Source organism: Peromyscus maniculatus, chromosome 4, assembly GCF_049852395.1.
Source record: "Peromyscus maniculatus bairdii isolate BWxNUB_F1_BW_parent chromosome 4, HU_Pman_BW_mat_3.1, whole genome shotgun sequence".
Lineage (NCBI taxonomy): Eukaryota > Metazoa > Chordata > Mammalia > Rodentia > Cricetidae > Peromyscus > Peromyscus maniculatus.
Window position 1 is genome coordinate 145744467 of NC_134855.1, and position 25852 is coordinate 145770318.

The 25852-nt window shown below is 40.3% G+C and overlaps 1 protein-coding gene across 7 annotated transcripts in view; it reads left to right on the forward strand.

The window, feature by feature from the left end:
• Ptprt (protein tyrosine phosphatase receptor type T) overlaps positions 1-25852 on the forward strand; it is a 1096883-nt gene that overhangs the window by 858494 nt on the left and 212537 nt on the right. For all 7 annotated transcript variants that reach the window (XM_042276726.2, XM_042276732.2, XM_042276733.2 and 4 more), the window contains exon 12: positions 5394-5667. In XM_042276726.2, coding sequence (XP_042132660.1) covers positions 5394-5667 — 274 coding nt within the window. The remainder of the gene's footprint in view (positions 1-5393; positions 5668-25852) is intronic.

The window sequence follows — 25852 nt, forward strand, 5'->3', positions numbered from 1 at the left end:
TCAGGTGTATGGGCCTTCTTCCCTAGTTTCCTTATATTAAAAAAATACATAAAACTGGATTTGGAAAAAGAAGTTATTTATTCCAATATGACCAAACCAGGGTAGAAAGAAATTAGTCATACTGTTCTTATAGCCATCTTACTATTTATAGAAACCATTATAAAAGAGGGAGAAGATGCGAGACAGTTTCACCAACCTTTACCTAGAGAAAGATAGCTTGGCCCCAGGTCTTCTCCACTGTCTCCATTCTCTGTTTCAGAGATGACTTTGTATTCAAGTCCAGATTCAAGGCAGATTTCAGGGGTTAGTTGGCTAGCAAGTTTATACAGGACTTTGTCTCAAAAAATAAAGTAGAGAGATATTGAGGAAGACATTTGATGTCAAATTCTGACCTCTACATACATGTAAATACATGCGCAAGTGCACATCATGAACACGTACACATGCAAGACACACTCAGAAAGACACATGAAAGGAAGAATACAATTACCTCTCTCTAAACCTTAGAAACCTCAGTGGTGCACACCTGTGATCCCAGCACTTGGGAGGTACATGTGAGAGGATCAAGAGTTTAAAGACATCCTTAGCTAGGTACTGAGTTTAAGGCTCCTTGAACTACAGAAAACCCTGCCTCAAAAAAAGGAAAAAAGGGAGGAAGGAAGAAAGGAAGGAAGAAGGGAGAAAGAAAGGAAAGAAGAGGGACAGGGACAAAGAAGAGAGCAGAGGAATGGAAAAAATGGAGGAGAGGGGAAGGGAAAGGGAGGAGACGAGAGGAGAGGAGAGGAGAGGAGAGGAGAGGAGAGGAGAGGAGAGGAGGGAAGGGGAGGGGAGGGGAGAGGAGAGGAGGGGAGGGGAGGGGAGGGGAGAGGGGAGGGGAGAGGAGGGGAGGGGAGAGGGGAGGGGAAAGGGGAGGGGAGAGGGGAGGGGAGGGGAGAGGGGAGGGGAGGGGAGAGGGGAGGGGAGGGGAGAGGGGAGGGGAGGGGAGAGGGGAGGGGAGGGGAGGGGAGGGGAGGGGGGAGGGGAGGGGAGGGGAAGGGAAGGGAAGGGAAGGGAAGGGAAGAGAAGAGAAGAGAAGAGAAGAGAAGAGAAGAGAAGAGAAGAGAAGAGAAGAGAAGAGAAGAGAAGAGAAGAGAAGAGAAGAGAAGAGAAGAGAAGAGAAGAGAAGAATAAATTACAATACCACCCCTGTCCAGGTCCAGCCTGTTCTCTCAGCATTGGATCACTGTTTCACTTACACCATGTGGACAATGTTTTAAAGCACCCTGTAGGGCACAATGATGTCCCCCGTAGATCCATCATGTCCTCTTTCCTATGCGGTGCCAGTCTCTCAGGTGCTATGTGCATTGATGTAATGATTCTCAGGTGTGACCTGCTTTGGATGGCAGTTATTATGCACCTAGGGACTCATTGTCTGACCCATATGAATGGTTTGGGAAATCCTGAGAAAGCCCAGTGCTGAAAACAGATTGCAGCTGAAGGTTTAAAACCCTTGGCTTGAGATTTCGGGATTTCACCTGATAGCACGCCCTCATTGGCTCACCCACTTTTCTCTCCTGTTTCCCTCCCTTACCATTTTCTCTTGGAACCATTTCTCTAACATATCATTTGACTTGGAGTCCATCCCTGGAAGAATATAAGCTAACACATTTTTTTTTTCTGGGAGAACAGAGACCAAAATGTGCACCTGCCTAGATTTGGGCAATGTTCACCTGAGAACTGAAGCCTACTCTCCATCTGTTAGCTGAATCAATATCTCAAATGGGCATTGTATCTGTCTATAGGCATCTGTCCCACACACAAAAAGGGGTGCTGGATTTTTTGAGAATAGAAAGTTGACTGTCTCATCAGAGGAATCAGGTCTGAGAGATGTGAGTCACTATGGAAACTCTTTGCTTTGATATCAGAGTCAGCAGGGTGACCAAGGGGCCCAGTTTCCCAAAGTCTCTAGAGGGGTCCTGTGGGTTCTCCCTCAAATGGCATCTGAGGAAATCATCCTTTGGTCAAGGAAGGTCTTGGTACCAGAGTGGAATGCCCTTGCCTTCAATGGGAGGGAGATTCAAACTGGTTACACACTCTTGCTGGCATCAGAGCAGCTACTTTAGAGTAAAGGTGGAGCTGGGGCACAGCATGGCCTCGAGAGCCCTCCTGGGGACCCCAGGGCAAGCCATACAAGGGAAACATGACACATGCCCATCTTCTCATTGGGAGAGACAGAAGTCAACATAGTTGGGAAACTGCATGAGTAAATGCATCTTGAGCTATTTTGAATTCTTCTTTTCTTTTCTTTTTTTTTTTTTCTTTTTTTTTTTTTAGGTTTTTTGAGACAGGGTTTCTCTGTGTAGCTTTGCGCCTTTCCTGGAACTCACTTGGTAGCCCAGGCTGGCCTCGAACTCACAGAGATCCGCCTGGCTCTGCCTCCCGAGTGCTGGGATTAAAGGCGTGCGCCACCACCGCCCGGCCGAATTCTTCTTTTCTTAAGACACTAAGATTTTCACATTAAAATATCCCCACTACAAACAACCCTGCAGAGTATTGCAACCACTTTTTCTCTGAGGTTGGAGATACAACTTTGGAGCAGATTATTCTCATTTAGGAATGCATTTATCACTACCAGAGAAATGAAAGGAGAATGCTTTTAGAAGATGCATTTTCTACACTTGATCTTAGCCAAAAGGCCGAGAAGTGATGGAAGATGCATTTTCAAGAGAATGGTGAGGATGAAGTTGCTGTAAGAAACAGAAACAATATACATGCTCCTGTCTCTCCCCTCTACCACTTCTCAGTGTGCCACTGTGCTTCTCCCTCTCCCCTGGCTGTTGGGAGGAGCTGGATGCACTGGCAGACAGATGCATCTGACAAAAAGGCGTCTGGCTTTCTGGTGACACTTGCAGTTTATGTCTGAATGGATAAGCTGCAGATGCGGTGGGCCTGTGGGAACTGCTGAATCTGCTTTAGCACGCTAATTCTAATCATATGTGTACCATATGTTGACTACACAGCTTAACCTCCACAGTGCCCTCATTCTCTCGCTCTTTGTGATTTCACATGAGGTGGGATACAAACTAAGCAGTTTAGGCCACCAACTTTAAAACTGCTCAGGTGGCCCTTTGTGCATTGTGTTGGTTTGGGGGAAAAGAACAATTTTAAAAAGGAACTGAGCTGTGAAGGCTGTCTGAGATGCTTTTGCTGAATTGACAATCATAGATCACTGAACCTCTCAGGTTTATCCTCATCTCTTCAACCTGATTATTACAGATCTCCTTGTCAATTCAACCAAACTTAACAGCCAGATAAGAGATGATGGGACTAAGCCTGTGTAGATGCTGTGCTTTCTCCCAACAGTCTTGAACAACTGAATGTATGAAACTCAGCCATGACCTGTTTTCTTGGCTCATCATGACTATACTATCACAGCAGTCATGGGTAGTATAGGAAGCCAGCCCTGGGTTCTTCTTGATTTAGCCCATCATAGGATAGTCAAGGATATAGAAAGTGATTCTAAACCTACAGAATCAACTAACCTGGGCTCATAGGGGCTCACAGAGACTAAATTGACAACAAGGGAGCCTGTATGGGACTGACCTAGGCAGTTATGTTACAGTTGTGTAACCTGGTCTTTTTGCAGAACTCCTAACAGTGGGAGTGGGGGCTGTCTCTGACTATATTGCCTGCATTTGGGACCCTTTCCTTCTACCAGATTGCCTTGTCCAGCCTTAATAGGAGAGGAAGGTACCCAGTCTCATTGCAACTTGATATACAATGGCTGGCTAATGTCCACTGGAGGCTTGCCCTTTTCTGAAGAGAAACAGAGGAGGAGGAGTGGGTGGAGGAGGGAAGAGAAGTAGGAGACAGGACTGGGAGGAGGGGGGACCTGTCATCAGGATGTAAAAACAAAAAAAAATAAATGAGGGGGGGTCTAAGAGGAAGGTCCAGGTCCTCAGAATCTCCAAAAACTTTGGGGTCTCAATTGATTAACCAAGGATGCTGAAGGGATCCAATTCACAAACTTTTGAGTAACTTTCACAAAGAGAATCTATATACTTAGCATATGGTTGATATTCAATAAAGTCTGTCATCTCTATGCACACACTGGCACCTCCTTATAGTCTTAGTTGAAGGGGATGATATGAGATTACTTGGCAGACTCTCCTGGGAAACACTGTTTACCCTGATTAGAGTTTCTGCATCCATCTAGATTTGGCTTCGTGCTTGCTTTCAACTTTAATTCAATCCACTTTGATTCATTTCAACAAATGTTCATTGATCACTTGCTTAGAGTCAGGCATGCTCTGGGCATGATGTGTGAGTGTGTGTGTGTGTGTGTGTGTGTGTGTGTGTGTGTGTGTGTGTGTGAGAGAGAGAGAGAGAGAGAGAGAGAGAGAGAGAGAGAGAGAGAGAGAGAAGTGGGGGGGAGGATAGAGTGATCCACAGATAACTAAGCCACACTTTTGTCAAGGATACAATCAAGTCAGCAAGGCACATATCCCATCTTATGCTTTTGCAAAATCAACCAGACTATGATGAATGAGTTGAGAATAACTCATTTTGGACAGGCTTCATGGAGTAAATATAAGAAAGACATCAGTATTATTGTAAGTCTTTTATAGGTAGAGGTGGTTAGCATGGTGGGTGTTTCAAATAGAGGGAGAACACGCTGATGATGGAGAGGGTCAATCATGGGATGCTATATAATAGCTGTGTGTCTGGATCTATTGGAATTAGTGGGTATCATGAGATGATCACCTGAAAGGAAAGCTGGAAACCAAGGATAAAAGACTTCAGCTGCCATTGTGAGGAGTTTAGATTGTGTAATTTGGACAGAAGAGAAGCTATAGAAGTGCTTGAAGAGAGATGGTATTATATGATTGGAAGCAAAATGCATAGATAGAATGCTTAAATGAATCAAGGACAAAAAAAAACACCCAACTGAGTCTAGGTAGAAGGTAGCAATGTGTCTGGTTTCAGCATCAGCAATGAGAAGAAGTAAAGAAGGTAGTGGCAAGTGTAACACTGCTGAGTGTACGGCCACTGAGCTTGTTGGTTGGGGTGAAGAGTGAGATCTAAGTAGATGAGACCTGAGAATGAATTTAGGATCTAGGCACCTGTCATACAGCAATAGTATCCTTCAAAAAGGGAAGCCACTAGAAGGAGCAGCAGGTTTATACAGATTGGTGCTGAGATGGATTTTGCGTGTGTCTTATGTGTACTGGTATTGAGATATATTTCTACAAAGCAATGGGTTCAAAAATCTGAAAGTGGAGTAAGGTATTTTTTTTTAACAGAAAAAAGTGATATCTGTTTCTGCTCATAGGGGAGTTATACAAGCACAATGAATGCTAGTGAGCTTTTCTGTCCTCAGAGTGACTCATCTACCTCTTGCCTTTATTTTCCAGTGTTTACCAACTGGTTGTCAAAGAGGAGCGACTTCAGAAGTCCCGGAGAGCAGCTGACATCATCGAGTGTTTCTCTGTACCTGTGAGCTACCGGAATGCCTCCAACCTCGATTCTCTACACTATTTTGCTGCAGAGTTGAAGCCCTCCAACCTGCCTGTCACCCAGCCATTTACAGTGGGAGACAACAAGACGTACAATGGCTATTGGAACCCTCCCCTCTCCCCATTGAAGAGCTACAGCATCTACTTCCAGGCACTCAGCAAAGCAAATGGAGTAAGTAGGTTATTACTTACCTGGTTTGTATTTTCCCCTTCTCAAGTGTGAAGTCTGTGCAACTTTACAGAAGAGTTTAATAAACTGAGGCCTGTAAATGGATGTTTCCTGTCCCAACCACCCAGTCACAAACACCTGACTCAGAGGCTGAATATGAATTATAAATACTCTGCCAATAGCTCAGGCTTATTACTAGCTATCTCTTTCAGTTTTTTCTTTTTCTTTTTCTTTTTTTTTTTTTTGAGACAGGAGTTTCTCTGTGTACCTTTGCACCTTTCCTGGAACTCACTCTGTAGCCCAGGCTGGCCTTGAACTTACAGAGATCCGCCTGGCTCTGCCTCCCAAGTGCTGGGATTAAAGGCACATGCCACTACCGCCCGGCTATCTCTTTCATTTTAAGTTAACCCATATTCCTTATTTATGCTCTGCCACATGGTGGTACCTTATGTAGCATGGTAAGTTCATCTTCTGCTCCCTTTGCATCTGGCTGGAGACTCCTCTAACTCCGCCCTTCCTCATTCCGTCCTTCTCAGTTTGGCTTTCCTGCCAAACTTTATCCTGTTCATCTATTGGCCAGTTAGCTTGTTTATTGAACAAATCATAGTGACATATATTCATACAGTTTACAGGATTATTCCACAGCAGAGGCCCATGAGCCAAGTCCAGCCCTCATTGTCTTTTAAGATTTTGAAATAAGGTTGATTTTTTTATTGCTTTATTTTTGCTCAATTTTTTGTTTCAGTTTTATTTTAGTGCCACTATGTCTCTTAGTTTGCATATTACTGATGGTTGCTTTGATGCTTAAGAGTGAAGTTGGGGAGTTGCAATAGACACTGTATATGTCACAAGGCCTAAAGCATTTATTTGTATGGCTTCTATGGAAAACAGTTGTAAACCTGTATTAGAGTATGAAAAAGGTGCTACACTTGAGAAAATCACGTGGCCTGGGTTGTGATTCCTTTATCTGTAGTACTGATGCCTGTCAGTGTCTGGATGCAGGAGGAACATGTTTCAGTTCACCTTTAGAATGATTCCTCTTATCACAGCCATGAGTCACATTAAAAAAAAAAAAAAAGAAAGTGACTGGTTTGTATCAAGTGTTTCCTTGGTCTGGTAGTTGTATCCATCAACATCACACATTCACAAGGCTGGAAAGCTTGTAAAGGTCATCCATCACCTTTCCATTCACACCCACCCACCCCTGCATACAATACGCTTCAGTTACCATTACCACATTACAGTCAATATTTGTCAGTGCTGAGTTTTGAATGCCTGCAATGACAAAGAATTTACTTGGCTGATTTAGGAGTGGCAAGGTGGGGATTGCGACTCAAAGAAAGCTTCGTAATATAATTATTAATATTTCTTTGATGCTGGCTTCTCCCCAGTGGTCTTCAAGTATACTTTTTAGGGGTTTATAGAGCCAAATACATTCACCTTTGTGGTATTTGTTTCTATTGCATACAATCTTTACTACCACCCACTCACTCTTAAATCACACTCATTGGGTCATCTTGTCTATTAATACTTCTTATAAGTTAGTATTTTCCCATTCGGGGTAATTTCATGGACATATTCCAGGTTTTCACAATCTATCCATCAAGCATATGATGATCATTATTGTGTGCAAATCCCTGTAGTTCATATTATGGTTAGTATGTGCCCTCCAAGAGATTACAGATATATAAGGAAGCCTGAAGTATGTTGCATTGTGTAGTGTCTCTACAGAAGTGGCAGCTCACTGCAGATAAGGACTGAGACCCAAGCAAGACTGGTGTTATGTTCACAGAACAGTTTAGTCTGTCGGTGGCAATCACTGACTGGGGAAAAAAAGAAAAAACCCTGGACTGAGGAACTAATTAACATTTAGAGTGTCCGCATGCCCATTTAAATTCCACTTTGATATTTCAGTTCTGTATTTATTACTGATTCAAGCAACACTCCTCACTGAGAGTATAAAGCAATAAAGAGAAGCTGCCAGACTGCCTTCCACCTGTCCATCTGGTCCCCACTCTGCACTCTGATGTATTGCGCACGAAGACATAAACATGGACCAAAGCATCTGGGGGCCCATCTTTCTTTCAGATCTCTGAATCCTATGCTGGCCTGTGCATTGCTTCAGCACAGCTCTCTGATAAGATGTGGCTTTCTCGGTTCTCAGCACATAGGGGAGAAATAGGGTTGTATTTCCTGTCTGCTAATGAGGATAAGGTGCCTATGCCCCAGTCTCATGTTACCATATCCCCACACACATACTGCTCATAGAGCTAGCAATACACCAAGACTATTAGAAACTAACTCTCCCAGGTGTTTTTCTAACCCAAGAATGATTGGCTGTGAAAAGGATGTCAGGTGACACAAAACAGCTAGTGGATGATTTTCTCCCTAAATATTACATCATAGCCACTTCCCTGGAAGACATGAGGTTTTGATACATAGAAAAAAACCAAGTCAGGTACTCAAGCTGCATTTGCCCTAGAGGCCGTTCCAAGAGGAGCAAGGCCAAATACCTGTGCCTTCCATTCCACATCATCTGTTCTACCATTGTGGAATTATAATATCCTGCCAAGATATACAGCAGGAAGAGAATTGGACACATGCTTATTCAAGGTTGTCTGAGTATGCAGTTGGACTCACAAAAACAGAAAGGAAAAGCAGTCAGATGTGGGCACTCAGACTGATTTTTTGTTTTTGGCAAAGAAGGTACACATTGCTTAAAATTACTTTCTTTAGTATTAAGTTGTACTGAAAAAAATGAGCAAAAAGGTCATAGGAGCAGAACAGCTATTCCCACTCTAACAAATCTCTGTCTGGCTCCTTTCCTACTCTGTGTATCATAGAGGCCAAGAGACAATGCAGTTAAACCAGGAGGGCTTTGGAGAGTGATCAACCACAACCTCCAACCAGCCACATTCATTGTTCTTGAGAAAATACATCAGAAAGACTGCTCCTTGGTACACCGAGCCACCTCCATGCCCTGCCTCTAATAAATCATTCAAAGAACAATTGACTAGCAATGAATCAAAACAAAGAAACCAAGAATAGAGAAGAATGGAATAAAAGACCCACAATGAGCAGGAAACTAATTAGACACTACATTAATGCTAAATAATCACTCCAAATACTCGACAAAACAGAAGGTTAATATAAAAAACAATTACTTAAAGAGGAGATGCACAATGTAAAAATTAACAATTGTGATTTGGGTCCAAAATTCACTGTCATGTTAGCAAGAAATTGGAAAATGGTTAGAGACTGAAATATGTGAATAAAACTCTCTACTTTTCTCATATACGACAAAAGCAAATGAATAACCACTGTCGTACTCTAGATAATGAGGATTTTTGAAGTACAGTTTTTAAACATACAGATGGTCTTCTGATAATAGAAAGTAAAATAGTAACAGTATACAATGAAACACAGGAAAGACTGTGGTTGATATATTGTGCACCCCAATAAACTTATCTGGGGATCAGAGAACAGAACAGCCGCTATATTGAACATTGAGGTCAGGCAACAGTAGAACACGCCTTTAATCCTAGCCTGCTGAAAGCAGAAATCCATCCGGATCTCTGTGAGTTCAAGGCCACACTGGAAACAGCCAGGCATGGTGACATAAGCCTTTAATCCTAGGAAGTGATGGCAGGAAGCAGAAAGGTATATAAAGCACGAGGACCAGAAACTAGAGGCTTTTAAGCTTTTGGACTTTTAGCAGCAGTTCGGTTGAGATCCATTCGAAGGAGGGCTCAGAGGCTTCCAGTTTGAGGAAACAGGATCAGCTGAGAAGTTGGAGATATGAGGTTAGCTGTGGCTTGTTCTGTCTCTCTGATCTTTCAGAATTCACCCCAATACCTGGGTCCCTGGTTTGTTTTTATTACTAAAACCTTTTAAGATTCATGTTACAAAAGACAAAGAAACATGAAAATCAGCAACTTGAATGGAAGAAGAAAACATTAGGCTTCGGGATGTAAAGAAAAGGTAATGTTACTCCTTCATAAGAGGAGACAATGGCTTTGATAAAGTCAAAAACAGGACTCAGTAAACCTGTTTTTCATGCTTAAAGCAAAGGATGTGTCAAAGTCCTTTGGAACTAAAGAAAATAGGGAGAGAGGCGTGGGTAGGTACTTGTTACAGAATAGTTGTGGGCCAGGTTGAATAATTTACTAGTAGCCAATTCCATTCCTTCTTATCCTACCTGCAAGCTTTGTTCAGGACAAGGTGAGAGAATTTAGAATCCAAGAATGTCCATTCTGTGGATATTAGGATAGTTTATCAGCTTAGTGGATGATGGTAAATTCAGCCTTTAAAGTCAGACTGCTTGCATACAAAACCCTGGTGGCTGTGTGACTTTAATTAAGCTATTAAACACATTAGATACGGTTGATTAATTAAAAGAACATCTATCAAGCACACACTATTTGTCACAAAGGCAAAAAAAAAGTTCTGGAAAACTGCACTGAGTAGACAAAATGCTGCCTGCATAATGTTTACATTCTAATGGGGAAGGAAGCAAAATAAATAAGGGAAATAACTTACCAAATGACATTTACTGGTTTTAGTAGTGTGGATTCAATCATTAAGTACTGACTGAGAATAAAGTTTTTAAGTTTTATAGAGGTTATGAGTGAGTGACATATGTTTTCCCAGACCCATGCTTGCTATAGAATATTTGGACATGGCAATGCATAATAACATTTTTCAGCACCTCTTCAGGTGTTTGCATGAAATCTGAGTTATCCTCTAGTACTCAAATTGAAATTTTGTCTGATTAGTGATCTTGTATTTATTTGCCTGTGGATGTGTTCTTGATAATAAAAGGCATTTAAAGTTATGTCACCAGAGTCTGAATTTCCGTTTATTGTAGACTTTGAGTTGTGGTTCTCAGCCATTTCATCCTGGAATGTCAGCACCTAGACTTCTTATGAGTCAATCCATAGTGTAACCATATGTTTTAGATAGAGCTATATAATGACACTTTAGAGTTAGGTAGAGTTTGAAGTGTCATATAATCTAGACCAGAAGAAGAAAGAAATATCCAATGAAGTATTCTCAGCAGGGTGTCCCCATGATTACTACAATTCTACGGAATGAAAGTTGGTTGATTCCTTCATGGCATAGGTAAAATGATTAGAACTTTTTTTCTTACATAAAGACCAGTTACTTCTTCCTACCTCTTATCTCCTAGTCACTTTGTTTGCCTTGAACAAATCAAATATTTTTCTATCAACCTTTCAGAAGAGGTAATGTGTAGTACCCACTACCCACCCTCGGCCTTGGTATGTAGGTATGTAACACACTGATCCTCTGGTCCTTACATCTCTGTCACCACAGTTTCTCTCTTACCTGATGTTAGGCTTCTTTCTTCCAAAGACTTCTTTAAAAAGGTTTCCCAAACCAATACAATGTGTCAAAACATTTTAACTACTTCTAACTTGAACATTTCCTAAGAAGTTATCAAATATTTCAAGATAGATTTCTCACTTTGGAGCCTTGATACAAGCTGAATCTCTCCTTTACTATCTGTACAACCTCTTGATTTTTAGGCTTCAGTTTCAATGTCCAATCCTCCAATAAGTACTCAGTCAGGTCACCTAGAAGCACAACCCAGTATTAACAGGGTAGCATCTTAATTTCTTTCATAACACTGGATTTTAAATTTACATATATTTTTGTATATTGCATGCCTTTCCCTACAGACTGAAAACACCAGAGTGAAGAACTCTGTCTCAACCTTTGATGCTATGCTGTTGCTGTTTCTGTCTTATTCAGTCGTTCTTAGGTTTTAGGATTTTGTTTGGATTTTTGTGCTGTATTTCCAATGCTGTGTTCAATCTTCAACCTAGAGTAGGCACTCAAAGTCATTTAATTAGTTGAGTGATTAATTAATACAGTATGAATTATTTCTTAATGTAAGTGAGTCTCAGTTTCCTCATTTATGAGTTGAATTGGTAATTCATGCTTAATTGTCATTTCATGGGATGCCTAAGAAAAAAGATCTTGGTGATAAAAGGCATTTAAAGTTATGTGTCCACATTCTGAATTTCCATTTGTTGTAGAATGAGAGTTGTGGTTCTAAGCCATTTCAGCATGGACAGATGAACCCTAAAGGACCTTCTTTCCACTCTGGTAGTTAGACTTTCCACCCAGATGTCTCATTTCCCAAGCTCCAGGAGCCTGGACAGCCTTGATTTCCTCCAGACTCTACTAACAGCACCCAGAGTGGCTGTCTCAGTGATAAACAGCGGGTGGGTAACAGTTTCATTGTTCCTTTCTCTCACTTTCTCAGAATGAGCACTGCTGAATCTCTGGTTCTCTGCATCCCCACCACCATTATCCATGATTGTGAAGTTGAAAGGACCATAATTAAGGGTTGGATGCAAAACAAATGTGGCAAATTCAGGCAAATATCTATTAGAAGCCATGTTGTGTTGGGCAATGCCTGTGTGCTTGTTCTGTTTACTTAGGGAAAACTCTTTCCTTGCCATATCCTTTCTGTCCTGGAGGGTGCATTTAACCTGGATGATGCCTCTGCAGAATGCTGAGCTAAATAAGAGAAGCAGGAGGCAAGAGAGTACTTGTTCTTTTTCTTCCTCTTCTAGCTCTTGAACTCAATTGCCTCTTGAGAGCAGTGGGAAGCCAGTTGCTGTGTTGAATGGATCACCATGTTTGTGGTATAATCACATAATAATAGTTGGGATCATCTAGGTAGGGCTGGATTAGGGGGCAGTTCTATGCCTCTGAATGAATTGGAAGAGATTATATTTAGTTGTACCCAAGCACTGTGAAAAGAATGTTTACATGTGGATGGGATTTTGAAACTTGGTGGGATAGAAAGCATTGAGTGTTGAACATCAGACAGATTTGGTTTTTGAATTATGGTTCTTCTTAACTATATGAGGATATATCGTATGGTTAATGATCTACATCTCAAAAATTTGGTGGAGAGGAAACAATACAATGTACATTTCAAGCATCATGTTGAATCACAGTTGTAATGCTTATTCTTTTCCCTTTTGCTGTTTTTTTGCTTTCCCGAGAGAGGGGTGGGCAGAACATCTTCCTCTGTTATATTCCAGTCTCTCCTGTAACCTCCACATAGAAGCACATCCCTTCCTAACTCCAGGGAATCCCTTTACTCTTGTCTACATGCAGCCACTTTTCTGGACTAATACATGATCTGCTCTAGACTTCATTCTTATTTTAAGTTCTTTTTTTTGTTTTTCATGGTTTCCAGCCTGACATCTAACCCATTGAATAGTTTACTTGTTTTTGTTTGTTTGTTCCCACCTCATATTCTGACCCTTTTGTTAATGATTATCAAAATGTCATAGACAAAATCTCAGATGGACCATTGTATGAGCAAGACCTGAGTTCAAGCAGATTAGAGTTGAGACCACTAAGATGCTCATATGGCAGTGTTGAATACTCTATTAGGCTGCTTATATACTAATAATTCTATAATATTAGACAATAAAAGCTCAGTGGAAAATATACTTTACAGTTCTGCTTCTTATCCAAAATGAGCCAGCAAGAGGTGAGAGAAATGACTCAGTGGCTAAGAGCACTGGCTGCTGTTGCATAGGACCCAAGTTCAGTCCCATGCACACACATGGTTCCACACAGACATCTGCAACTCCACTTACAAGGGATTTGATACCCTCTTCTGACTTCCATGGGCATTGTTCACATGTGTTACCCATATATTTGTGCAAGCAAACATTTATACACATAAAATAAAAATAAATAAATCTTTGAAAATATGTCAGCAGAATGGATCTGCTTCCCAGGGGGTAGGGATAGTGGGTTGTCTGTCCCAATACAATTTTCAAGTTAGAGAAAGAGAAATGTGGTAAACAGGCATTGCCTCTAGACGTTTCCATACAAAATGACACATAGCACTTTGAAAATCATTTGGATGATCACATGGTCACACATAAGTTCAGAAAGAATGAGCCAGTGTCTGTTTAGTACGTGCCTCGAAGGAGAATTGGAATATGTGAGATTATCCATAGTGACTCTTATACATCCCAATAATGTCTAAGCTTTCCCACAAATTCTCATACTCCCAGGCCCACTCTTAGAGCAGCTGGCTGTTCAGTTCCTCTGATAAATATTGAATGAAAGCTTTCCATTATCAAGCACCTGCCATGCTTCAGACGTGAACTAAGGTGATTGCACCTCTACCATGTCCTCACTGGGTCTCACAAAATAGCTCTATGTCTATGGATGGATGGGTGGATGGGTGGATGGATGGATGGATGGATGGATGGATGGATGGATGGATGGATGGATGGATGGACTACCAGTATATTCCCCTGGAATTGCACCTTTAATGATTTCATCCTATGAAGAAATCTTGGCTTCAACTTTTCCCCAGTCCTCCTTAGAGAACTGGTGACGGGATACCTGGTCCTCAATGTACATTGTCCCACTCTGAGTAGTAACAGTTCTTCCCAATGTTGTCATCTATTCCCATTGAGAGGTCTCAGAAAACCTTTGGTGATCTGCCCCACCCACCAGTTGCTGAGCCAAGAAACAGAAGGAAAGCTTGAACTAAAGACCCCATACTAATTTTTTTGCTGACACCTTACCATATTCCAATATCAGGAACATATTTCTGGTTTTTATTGACTCTGCAGCAGCCCTTTGGAAGTTAAATGGGTACCAAACTGGACATTTGGAATATAGATTTATTGCAACAAACTGGAAATCATCCATCTGATAAGTGCTCTGGTACATATCTGTCTCTAGAGTCAAGGTTTCATTCCCAGTTTGTCTGCCCAAATCTTCTATTAGGTTTGAGTGGATTCTGTTTTCTGGGGCTCCCCTACCCTCTCAGGCATCTCTACCTCCAAGACTCCCTTCTGTCCTTTGAGTTTTATCACATGCTCTTAAGAACTCTCTACTTCTGTTAGTGCCCTTTTGGGGGCTCCAATGGCTCTCCTCAGGTAAGAAGAAAATTCCCCTAGTGTCACCTTGTACAAATACCAAGATGAGTTCTCCCAGGTTGCTAATTTATTTTCACATTCACTTACAGTTCATACAGATTTTATTATCATGGTACGAGGCCTGAGGGAGCAAGAACTTTTTCTTTCCCATGCAAATATACTTTAAATTCATTTGGAGACGGAGATGAAGGTTACCCAAATGTTGACAGCTGATAATCTTGTCAGCTGTGCCTACAGGCTTCAATGCTCAGATCCAACATCCAATGCATCTCATGGAAATTGCAGTCAAATATTTCATGTGGTAAGGTCTATACATCTCTTGGGTCCTCCAAAGTAAGAGAACTGGGAAGCCTGGCCTAAATGCCCCTTAATAATTAAAAAGTAGTAAAAGCTTTGGACTTGGAGAAATGAATTCCTGCATTTAAGAATACAACTTGAATACAAGTTGTACAAGAATACAACTTAGTTGTATCATTTATTATCTACATGAGTGAGAATTTAAATAGCAAAGCTGGGTCTTCTCATGTGTCAAACTGGATGAGATGTATCCTCCTCAACTCATAGGGGTTCATGCAAGAAGTAATCAATAGGTGATAATTCCTTTTGAACACCTAAGGACCTCTCAAATCAGGATACAGGTACCAATTTGAAAACATAAATAGTCAGTGTATGTGTGGGTTGTGTTGATTCAGCATGCATTCATATAAAAAAAAATGTCTAAGGGCTCTCAAGATGGCTCAGAAAGTAATAGTGCCTGCCACCAAGCCTGATGACCTGAGTATAATCCACAGGTTGCACAAAATAAAATAAATTAAAATGTAAGTAAGTAGATGTTTCTATATGTGTGTATATGCATGCATGTATGTATAAATGGGTATATATATATGTATATGTATATATATTCATATTGTTAGAAACTTTAAGTTAGCTTAGGAATCTTATAACAGAAGAAAGAAAGTCTTTGATTCAGAAGTCTAGTGTAAAAGTTAATGAATCATTTTTTTAACCTCTTGAGCTCATGGAAAAACAGGGCAAAAAGGATTGTGTGGCAGGCTTGCATAGTTCCTCTTATTTGATAGAGCAAGGATGCATGTTTTTCATAAAATACATTAAGGGGAATTTTCACATATTTGCCTACATAAAAGACCTGAGGAGACACTGGTTGGTATCATAAGACTTCTTTCCCCTCAAACACTCAATTAGTCTTTTCTATATCAATTCTGTGAAGTCTGAGGTTACAGTATTAGAATTTAATGGAGCCATTTGCACTCAACGATTCTGTTTCTTGTGCCATAAAATGGCATTCATTCTACTAATTAATGCTATTAAATAAGATTAATGGATTTCCAGGTTTGTCTCTTTTCGGCATTTTTGATGATCATTCAAAGCATGGGCTTGCATAGATTGTCCACGATCAGCTATGCGACCTTAGGAAATAACATGTACTCTCTAAGTGGCTTGTGTAGAAACTATTGATGCCTCTGGTGTCAGCTCTCTGAGAATGTTTGTAGATCCTAAACAAGATACATGAAGATGGTGTTGGTGCCTGGCATACAGTGGCTTACTGTCAGACGTACTTATTAGACTGCCACAGATGCCATGTGAGGGACAGAGGGTGGAGGTGCACTAGCAAAAGCCGAAACAAAATCTGTGGGAACAATTCCTTTTAAAATTCATCAATCAAATTTGAATAAATTATGGGAATGGTACAGGAGGAGAGTATTCGGGAAGAAAAAACAAAACCAGGTAGGGCCAGAATGTACAAAGACACCATCTGGACATCAGGCTCAAGACAGAGAGAAGAAGGGAGATTGCAGAGGAAAGATGTTTTGCTGTCTTTAGAGACTAATGGAGACTGGGCACAAATCTCCTGCAGGCCCTTCTGGAGGCTGAACTTTTTATATCCTGGCTCTCACCTTTACAAACTCAAAACTTTATTAGCTGACAAAATAAAAAGACTGAAATGAAACAAACCTCTAAGAGACTCGACGAAACAACAGATAGTGAGTGTGTTTTTTTCAAGCTTGTGTTTACTCTTTAAGAATTTCATGCAATATAATTTTATGATATTCTTTCCTTTACCCAGCTCCTCCCAGATTCTTTCCTTCCCTTCCCATCCAAATTCATGTTCTTCATGTTCTTTCTATCAAAAAAGGAAAAAGGAGATAAGGAGGGAGGGAGGAAGGAAGGAAGGAAGAGGAGGAAGGAGGGAAAGAAATCCATGGAGCCCAATTTTTTTTTTTTTTTTTTTTTTTTTTTTTTTTTTTTTTTTTTTTTTTTTTTTTTTTTTTGCCACTTACTTTTAAGCATCGCCCTGCCCTGGATGTGCTTGATTTACCCAGGGTCACTCCTTTGAAGAAAACTGGTTTTCCCTCGCCCAGCAGGTATCAAATGCCCTAGCTTCTTGGCTAGAGGTGGGACTTTGTTTCTGCTCCCCTCCTCTGTGCTGAGATTTCTATCTGGCTAGAGGTGGGACTTTGTTTCTGCTCCCCTCCTCTGTGCTGAGATGTCTGTCCAGCTAGAGCTTGGGCGCATCTTGTGCATGCTGCCACCGCCTCTGTGAGCTCACATGCACATCTGCCCTGTTGTGCCTGGAAAACCCCCCTTTTCTTCAAGTAGCCCAGCCCCTCTGGCTCTTTCACCCCTGCTTCCATGTAAATCCTTAACCCTAGAGGAGAGGGGTATGATAAACGCACCCCGCTTAGGCCGGAGCACCCCAAGTCCCTCGATTTCTGCATGTTGTCCGGTTGTGGATCTCCATGTTAATTAACATCTACGGCAACACACAGGTTCTCCATTGAGGGTTGAGGGGGGCACTGATGTGTGGGTGTAGCAGTGTATCATCAGGAGTCAATTCATTGCTATGTTCATGTAGCAGATGGTTTTTAATGATCTGTTGTTCTGTCCTCTCCAAATTCCACCCTCAGCCTTCCTTTGCTCAGTGAAGTTCAGGCTGCCCAAGGATTTTCAAACCCCTTTCCATGTCCAGTCATTACCAAATCCTATTTGTGCTTTACTTTAAACTTCTCTCTAATCCATGTTTTCTTAGCTCCAGTGCCACCATTGTATTTCAGATATCCTTATATCTCAACTGGAAAACTAACAAGTCACTATTTTTTTTAAAATTCCTACAACCATGATTTCTTACCTTAGAAACACCCTCCAACCACAGCAAGCACAGGGTGTTGCTGTGTTTTCATTTCACATGAACCAGGCAAGACTCTGAGAAGTCATACATTCCAGAATCAAGACTGAGCTGTTGTTTTGACATGGCCCCTTACAAAACTTCAGGATGGCCTCTGCATTTATTGTTCTCTTCACCTTGGGGCTCCACTCCACAAAGGGGCTTTGTAGAGAAATGTTGCAGGATCAAAGTCAACAAGAGTCCCTTAAAGTTGTCCTAAGCCCCCATGCCACACTTTTTCTCCTTTTCCTAGTAGACATGGCCAGGCTTGCTCCCCTGTGCTGTCTTAGAACACCTGCCGGCCCTGCAGTTAACATCCAAAACTAATGAGAAGCTGTACTAATAACAATTATCATAATAAATTGGCCTTTGATTACATCTGTCACCTGAGAATTTCAAAGACTTTACAAACATCAATTAGTAATTACAGCTCCCTAGATTGCTTTCAGAGAGCAGGGATCATTAAGGTCAAGCACATGTTGTGCAGGGAATCATGAAGGGCAGCTCCGGCTTAAGCTGCTTCAGATCTAGGAGTCTCTGCCTCTTGCTGGAAAGCTTAAGCCCTTCTCCATGATGCTCAGAGGAAACACACTTCTGACATCGTAATTAGGGGATAAATTTTATGACCAATACATAGCCCTGAGTTCCTGTTGCTGGGGAATGGGAACTATGAACTACAGCCTTGGAAGGCGGTTTATAGATTGCCCAGTTCCCTTCTTGTGCTAGAAAACCAACTAAGATGCAAACTGTGCCTTCATTACAGTTCCCCCCAGCCCTCACCCCACACGCACATTTACTCTTTAAAGTATGTCTTCCTCTGTCTCATAAAGTCCCCAGCTGTGTAAGGGAAGTTTGATGATGATAACAATGGTCCAACAGCCACTTACTAAGGGCTTTCTCTGAGTCAGTAGGTGATGAATGAGATACAGCCCTGTCCTCAGGGAGCTCATAGTCCAGTAGAGAAGACAGCCATGAAAACAAATGTGAACAATAAACTGTTCCAGGAATCACAGCATCAGAAGACTCAGGATATTACTTGGAGGCAGATGGGAAGAGCTGCAGAAGAGCAGCATTTGAGTTGACTATGGAAGTCTAAGTGTCTATTTTCCACAGAAAATGAGTTAGGAGAAGGTATGTCAGATACATTCAGCATATGGACCAAAGTCCAAAAATGGAAGGACTCCCTGCTATGTTTGTGGAGATTTAGTGAGGTTGTCTGTGAGACTTGGAGAGAAGGCAAGGGGCAGAGACTAGACGATGGAAGCCTTGCCTACCATCATAAAAAGCATGGGCTATTTTTCTGACAAAAATAGGGAATCTTTGCCAGCATCCTGGGAATAATCTCAGCATTAACTTGTTACAATCATGTAGGTACACGTGTATCCCTATTTCAGGTACATACAAAGTTCTGTTTATCCTAGTGAGATGTGCAGAGGGCATGGTTCTCATTTGACAGATGCACTCACTCTCAAGAAGAAAGTTTAAGCAATTTCCTCAAGCTCACTCCACTAATGATACAGAAATAACATTTGAATGCCAATTTTTCATTATTGGTGGCATGGTTAGTATGTTAAGGCATGATACCATTAATGATAGGGATAGGGAAGTCTCCTGTTTTCACAGTCTTAACATTCTAGTAGGTATTATAGAAAGTGACATTAATATGATATACAAATAATTTCATGTGATGATGATGGTATCAGTAGAATGTGGCATGGATTGGGATTCTCATGGAAGATGTCTTTGAGGAAGTGTAGAACAGAATGAGAATAATGAGAAGGGGAAGAACCAAAGGCATGCCAGGTAAAGGGGACAATGAACAGAAAAGCCCTGAGGAGAACATGGTGCATTGTGGGATCATATAAGTAAGATCTGTGTAGCTCAGAGGGAATGCTAAGAAGGAACTGGAGAAGACAGTGGTGGTACCTGTGCGGGGCAAGACAAGTGGAGTGGAAGTGTTGGGATTCTGTTTGGGAACCCATTGCAAGTTTTAAACAGAATGGTGACACTTAGGTAATCATTCGCTCTGATACATGAACATATAAGTTATGGTATTTTTAAATTGTGAACATTGTTGTAATAAAGAAATACATATGTAGGACACACCAACATATATATACATATATATGAGAGAGAATATGTTTTTCAAATAAGTGTGTGTGTGTGTGTGTGTGTGTGTGTGTGTGTGTGTGTGTGTAGTGTTGGAAGTATATCTTCAGGGTAAGTTGCCAGGAAATAGATGGTCAGTTCCAATGTTCTAATGATTGATTGCTGTGCATTTCTGGTACTTGTTGCTAAATCTCCTTCCCTGTGGGCTGAATCAGTTACTGTTTTCCTTTTTCTGTCTATCTCTGTCTCTCTATCTCTCTGTCTCTTCTTGTGTCTCTCTGTTCCTGTCTCTTCCTCTTTGTATGTGTACATTCATGTTTGTCTGTGTGTGGGTATACACTTGTGTAGAGGCAACTGTGTACATCTGTGCGCATGTATGTTGTGATGGCTGGTCTTCCTTGTCAGCTGGATACACCTGGGCAGAGAGAATCTCAATTCGAGAATGGCTTCCATCAGACTGGCCTGTGAAGCATTCTCTTGATTGTCAATCCATGCTGCAGGGCCTAGCCCACTGTGAGTGGTACTATCCCTCAGCAGGTGGGCCTGGACAGTAGAAGAAAGGTGGCTGGATGTGAGCCTGGCAACAAGCTAGTAAGCCGCATGCTGCATTCCTTGTGGTTTCTGCTTCAGTTCCTGCCTCCAGGTTTCTGCCTTGAGTTCTTCCTTTGGCTTCTCTCAATGACAGTCTGTAACCTTTAAGCTAAATAAACCCTCTCCCTGCAGGTCGCATTTTACCATCACATTTATCACAGACAGAAGGAAAACTAGAACGCATGTCTGAGTCTCAAGTTGATGTCCAGTATCTGACTCAATCATTTTCCACTGTAGTTATTGAAGAGATGAAACCATAGAGCTTGCTGATTCAGACTAGTCTAGCTAACTAACCTGAGAATCCCTTGTTTTCCTCTTCTCAGGCCCCGGGGTTAAAGGTGGTCTGCCACACTTGCCTGGTTTTTATAGTGGTTCTATAGATCTGAACTTCAGACATAATGCTTGGAGAATAAACACTTTATCCACTGAGCCATCTCTCTGTTCCCAATTGCCATTTTCCCCATTACCTATAGGACTGTTTCTGGCAGCCTTACCATAAGTTCACAGGGTCTAATTTTCATGTGTACCAAATTTAATATAAAATTGTTTCTCAATGTAGCACTACCTTACCTTCTTTTTACTACAAGTTAAATTGATGTAATCTATATCTGAGACATTTTAAAATACTTTCTGAGTTGCTTGTTTAGATCGTTTGCCCAGTCCCAGAGTGTTTTACACCTTTTCTCAATCAGTTTCCAAGTTATTTATACATCACAGATATGAACTCGTCCTCTGGGTGATGTTGCAAGTTTCTCAGTTTGTTACTCATCTTTTGACTTGACTAAAGTGTTTTTGTCACAACAAATAAAATGCAGTCCAATACATCATTTGGATTTATTTCCCAGCATTCAACACTGAGCCATAGTTAAAAATCCTTTTATTTCCAGACACAAACGATTCCAGCTGTGGTTGCTTCTAAGCCTTATGTGGATTTGTATTAATGTTTAGATTTCTGATGATCAGTGCTTATTTTGGGGTACTATGTAAAGTATTATATTAGTTACTTTTCTCATTGTTGTGACTAAACATCTAACAAGAAACAGATTAAGGGAGGAACTATTTATTTGGGCTTATGTGTTAAAGGAATAGAGTACCTGAAGGAAAATAATGTCAGCAGGGTGTAGAAACAGGTGTCTACATTGTAGCCACCATTAAGAACCAGAGAGTTTGTATTTCTGTAATGGTCTCCACCTGTTGTTGCAAAGAGAAGTTTCCTTGGGGGGGGAGCAGGAATGGGGAGGGACTAGACTCATCTCTGTGTAAAAGGACAACTATTTAGAAAACCACAACCAATCAAAATGCATAGTTGTGGAGCCCAGTCTCAATGGCTACATCTACAAAACATTCCCCTACCTAAGGCTCAGGGGACATTGCTAAAGAGAAGGCAGAAGGGTTTTAAGAGCCAGAGGCTAAGGAAGTTTTCTATAAGACTATATTTGCTAGTAATGTCAGATGCTACACATATAAAGTCTTCTTACCATCATGACCACTTAAGCATGAGATGAACAAGGACACATCGGTAGACATACCAGAGTGTGCTAGGAAAAGCCCCAAAGCCCTCATTACTGTATAAAGAACTATGGACAACTAAGGCATACTGAGAGCCTATCCTAATGTTTTTTAATATTCTGCCAATGTATTTTTATAGTGGTTTCAGAGTACTGTGTTTGTCTTTAGTCTTTGATCAACTGAGTTGGTTTTTATATGGTGTGACAGCTAATAGTCAAGGTTCAGACTTTACGTAGGAATATCCAATTTTCTCAACAGTATTCATTGAAATAACCACCATCTCTACAACGCATAGTTTGAGTGAGTTTGTCTGGATTCATTTGCTTGCAGATGTGTTTGTTTCTAGGATCTTAATTCTGTTCATTAACCTATACATCCATTTTTTGTGCCAGTACCATGTTGTTTTGGTTATGAGGCTTCTATAGCATGACTTCATATTTGGTGTTGTGAGGCCTTTAGCTTTCATATTTTCCTTAGATAGTTTTTGTTGTTTGATTCCTTTTCCTACATGAACTTTAGGATTTCCCCTGGTTATATGAAGAATGGCATTGACTTTTTAATGAAAATTGCATTAATTGTGCAAAGGGCTGTGAGTAAAAAGGACAATTTAACAATTTTAATTCTTCCAACCCATGAACATAGAAAGCCTTTTGTTGTTGTTGTTTCTTTGTTTCTTCAATTTCATCTGTTTGGTTATAGTTATTGTAAATGTCTTTTACTTCCTTGGTGAAATGATTTCTGTGTTTTTGAAGTGCTTTCAAAGGTGATTGCCTTTTTGTATTTTGGGGCTTCTTTCTCAGCATGCTAGTTACTGGTTTAGAAAACTGTTTCAATTTTGTGTGTTGGCTTTGTGTCTTTCCTCCTTACCTAATCTTTGTGTTGTTTATAGTAGTCTGTTGCAAATGGATAACTTGGTATTTCCTCTTTCCATTTGTATGTCTTGTATTTCACTTGTCTGATTTCTCTGTTCTAGTGCAAAACTGAATAGGAGTGATGAAGGCAAACCCAGAAAGCATATATAATCCTAGCTACATAAGAGGCGAGAGCAAGAAGATCACAAGTTCAAGACCAGGGTTAGCTACAGTATGAATTTTAAGATCAGTTTGGCCAACTTAGAAAATATCTGTCTCAAATTTTTGAAAGTTGAAAAAAAAAGAGAAGGTAATGTAGCTCTGTGGTAAAGTATTCGCCTAGCATTTCAGAGGCCCCAGGTCCAAGCCCCAGGACTTGAAAAGAATAAAATATGATGAGAATAGATACTCTTTAATTCAATACATTTGAGAGAATACATTCTGCTTTGCTCACACCCAGTCTGATATTGGCTGTGAATTTTTTATATTTTGATTTTATTTTATTGAAGAGGCAAATTCTATACCTATTTTTTTAGGGATTTTGTGACAAAAGAATGTTGGATTTATCAAATGTCTTTTGTTTGTATGCTTATTTTTGTATCTTTTGAGATGAGCATAAGATCTCTCTTTGACGATATTGTGTGGTGTATTTCATTTCTATGACAGAACCATCCTTGCATTCCTAGAATAATTTCAATTCAACTTTGGGGGCCATCATTTTCAATAGCTATTGGATTCAATTTACTAGTATTTTGTTGAAAAGTAACTCTAGGTTCTTTCAAGATGTTGATGAATGATTTTTTCTGTTTTTCTCTTTTGCTGTGTCCTCATTTGTAGGATAATAAAAATCAAAATCAGCAAAGGAACTTCAGCATTAGACTATACTACAGAGTGAATGGGCTTTTATAGGTCATTTCAACCAGTAACTACACAACACACATTGTTTTTATTATCACATGGGAATTATTTGATATTTTCCCCTACTCCTTAAATGATTTTTGGCCTAGTAGTTTTATTGTGCTATGTCCTCCATTTAATATTACCTAGTTAACTTCCCCCAGAGCTCTATATATTCTTTCAGTACATAGATTCAAACATTTTACTTCCAGTAACCTCTTGCATTATTATTTACCTGTCCAAATGTTTTTCTGGCTAATAGGGGGATCTATGTATGCATGTGTGGTATAATTTTTATCTTACTTTTAGGCCACATTTTATGACTCAATTTTTCTCTTTATTTCATTTTCATAGTCACTGTTTGGTTTTTCTCTTCAAATGCTTATTAGATTTCACTTTGAAATCCTTGTAATTAACCATCCATTCTGAAGTGATTTTGTTTCTTTCTTTTTATTTCCTTATGAGTTAAACTTACTCTCTTTGCATTTTCTCCCTCTGATTTCTGTAACATTTCTGCTTTTAGTTTGTCTATTTTATAAACCAAAGTTTCTTCCAGAATATTTAATTCATTGTTAAATGTTGTGTTACCTTTGTTTTCCCCCTTTGCCTGTTTGTTTTTCTGGTTGGAACACTTCCATTATCTGCATGTGGTTGCTTTATTATTTATTCAGGATTTTATTGTACAGATTTTAAGTAGCTTACCAAATTTACAATTCACAGACACTCTGATCTGGCATGATAGTGCACTATAAGACTTAAAAGATTATTTATCCTATGCTTATAAGGGGCATGGGGGTGAACACATGTGGAGATCAGAGGACAATTTTCAGGAATCTCTTTTCTTCTTCTACCATGTAGGGTCATAGAATTAAACCAGGTCATTGGGCTTGATGGCAAACACCTTCACCCACTGACCCTTCTAGCCAGTCTCTGCAGTATAGATTTACTGAATGTTTATTCTGAACCATGGATGCTGAGTTTTTATTGTCATTTGTTTACTTTTGAGACCTTTTGCCCTCTGTGATGGCTTGTGTTGATAGTCATAGACACATTTCATTCATGTGTGTCTCTTACCATGTTGCCAACTGGGACTGTGGTATACTAATAATGTTCTGTTTGTTAATTTTGTTGAGGTTGTAGATATTGACTGATTAATTTTGTTTTCCTGTGTTGTTTCTGAAACTATGCTGGAATATTTGATGCTATATAGTTACTGATTTATTCAACTACTCATAGCCAATAGGGATGTATGTTCATTTGGCTGTAGGAGGTGGTGATATAACCAGAAGAATCAATGATAAAATCTAAGTTTTTGGGTTTCTTTTGTTTGTTTGTTTTTTCTTCATAACTGAGTAGCAAGTTCATGAAAAAAAAACTTTGAGACTGGTGATAGATTATGTAGGAGTAGAGGTCGTATGGGTGGATAGAATTCTTTTCAAGGTCTGCATATTTGATTATAAATATCTCAAGTGCACAGCTATGTGAGACTTAATATCAAGAGAAACAGTGTGAGAAACAAATTTGAGAGCCATGAAGACTGAATGTTCAAAGATTGTTGGTCAAGCAAGAGATAAATATCTAGCCAAAAAAAAAAAAAGCGACAAGGAAAAGATAGACAGGTAGGAAGCCTGAAATGCAGAATAACCCAGAAGTCAAGAGCATAAAAGGGGTCAGGGAAAGAATGATCGGTTGCAGCTAATGATGACAGGTCAAGAAAGATGGGGTTGGAACAGCAGCAATTAAAGATGAACTTGGGCTGCTCTTCCCTGACCTTAATGGGAGCCTCTGACTGAAGGGAGGTGCAAAGAGAAGGTGAGCTGAAGCAATAGAATCGCCTGGGGAAAACATTCAAGTGAAGATTTGAGAGGTTTAAGTTTGGTGGTAAGTTTTGTGAATAAGCTAACATGTGACTTAGGAATTTCCTCCCTTAGAGCTGGACTCCAGGTTCTGCCTATTGCAAGAACCATAGCCTGATGCTATCCAGAAACATCTTACAAGGTGGCGATGGACAGTGTCCACCTAGCACAATGTGTTATCCCTCTAGTTTCACCTTGGTGACTGAGGGTTCACAGGCACTAGCCCATATGCTTAGTAGT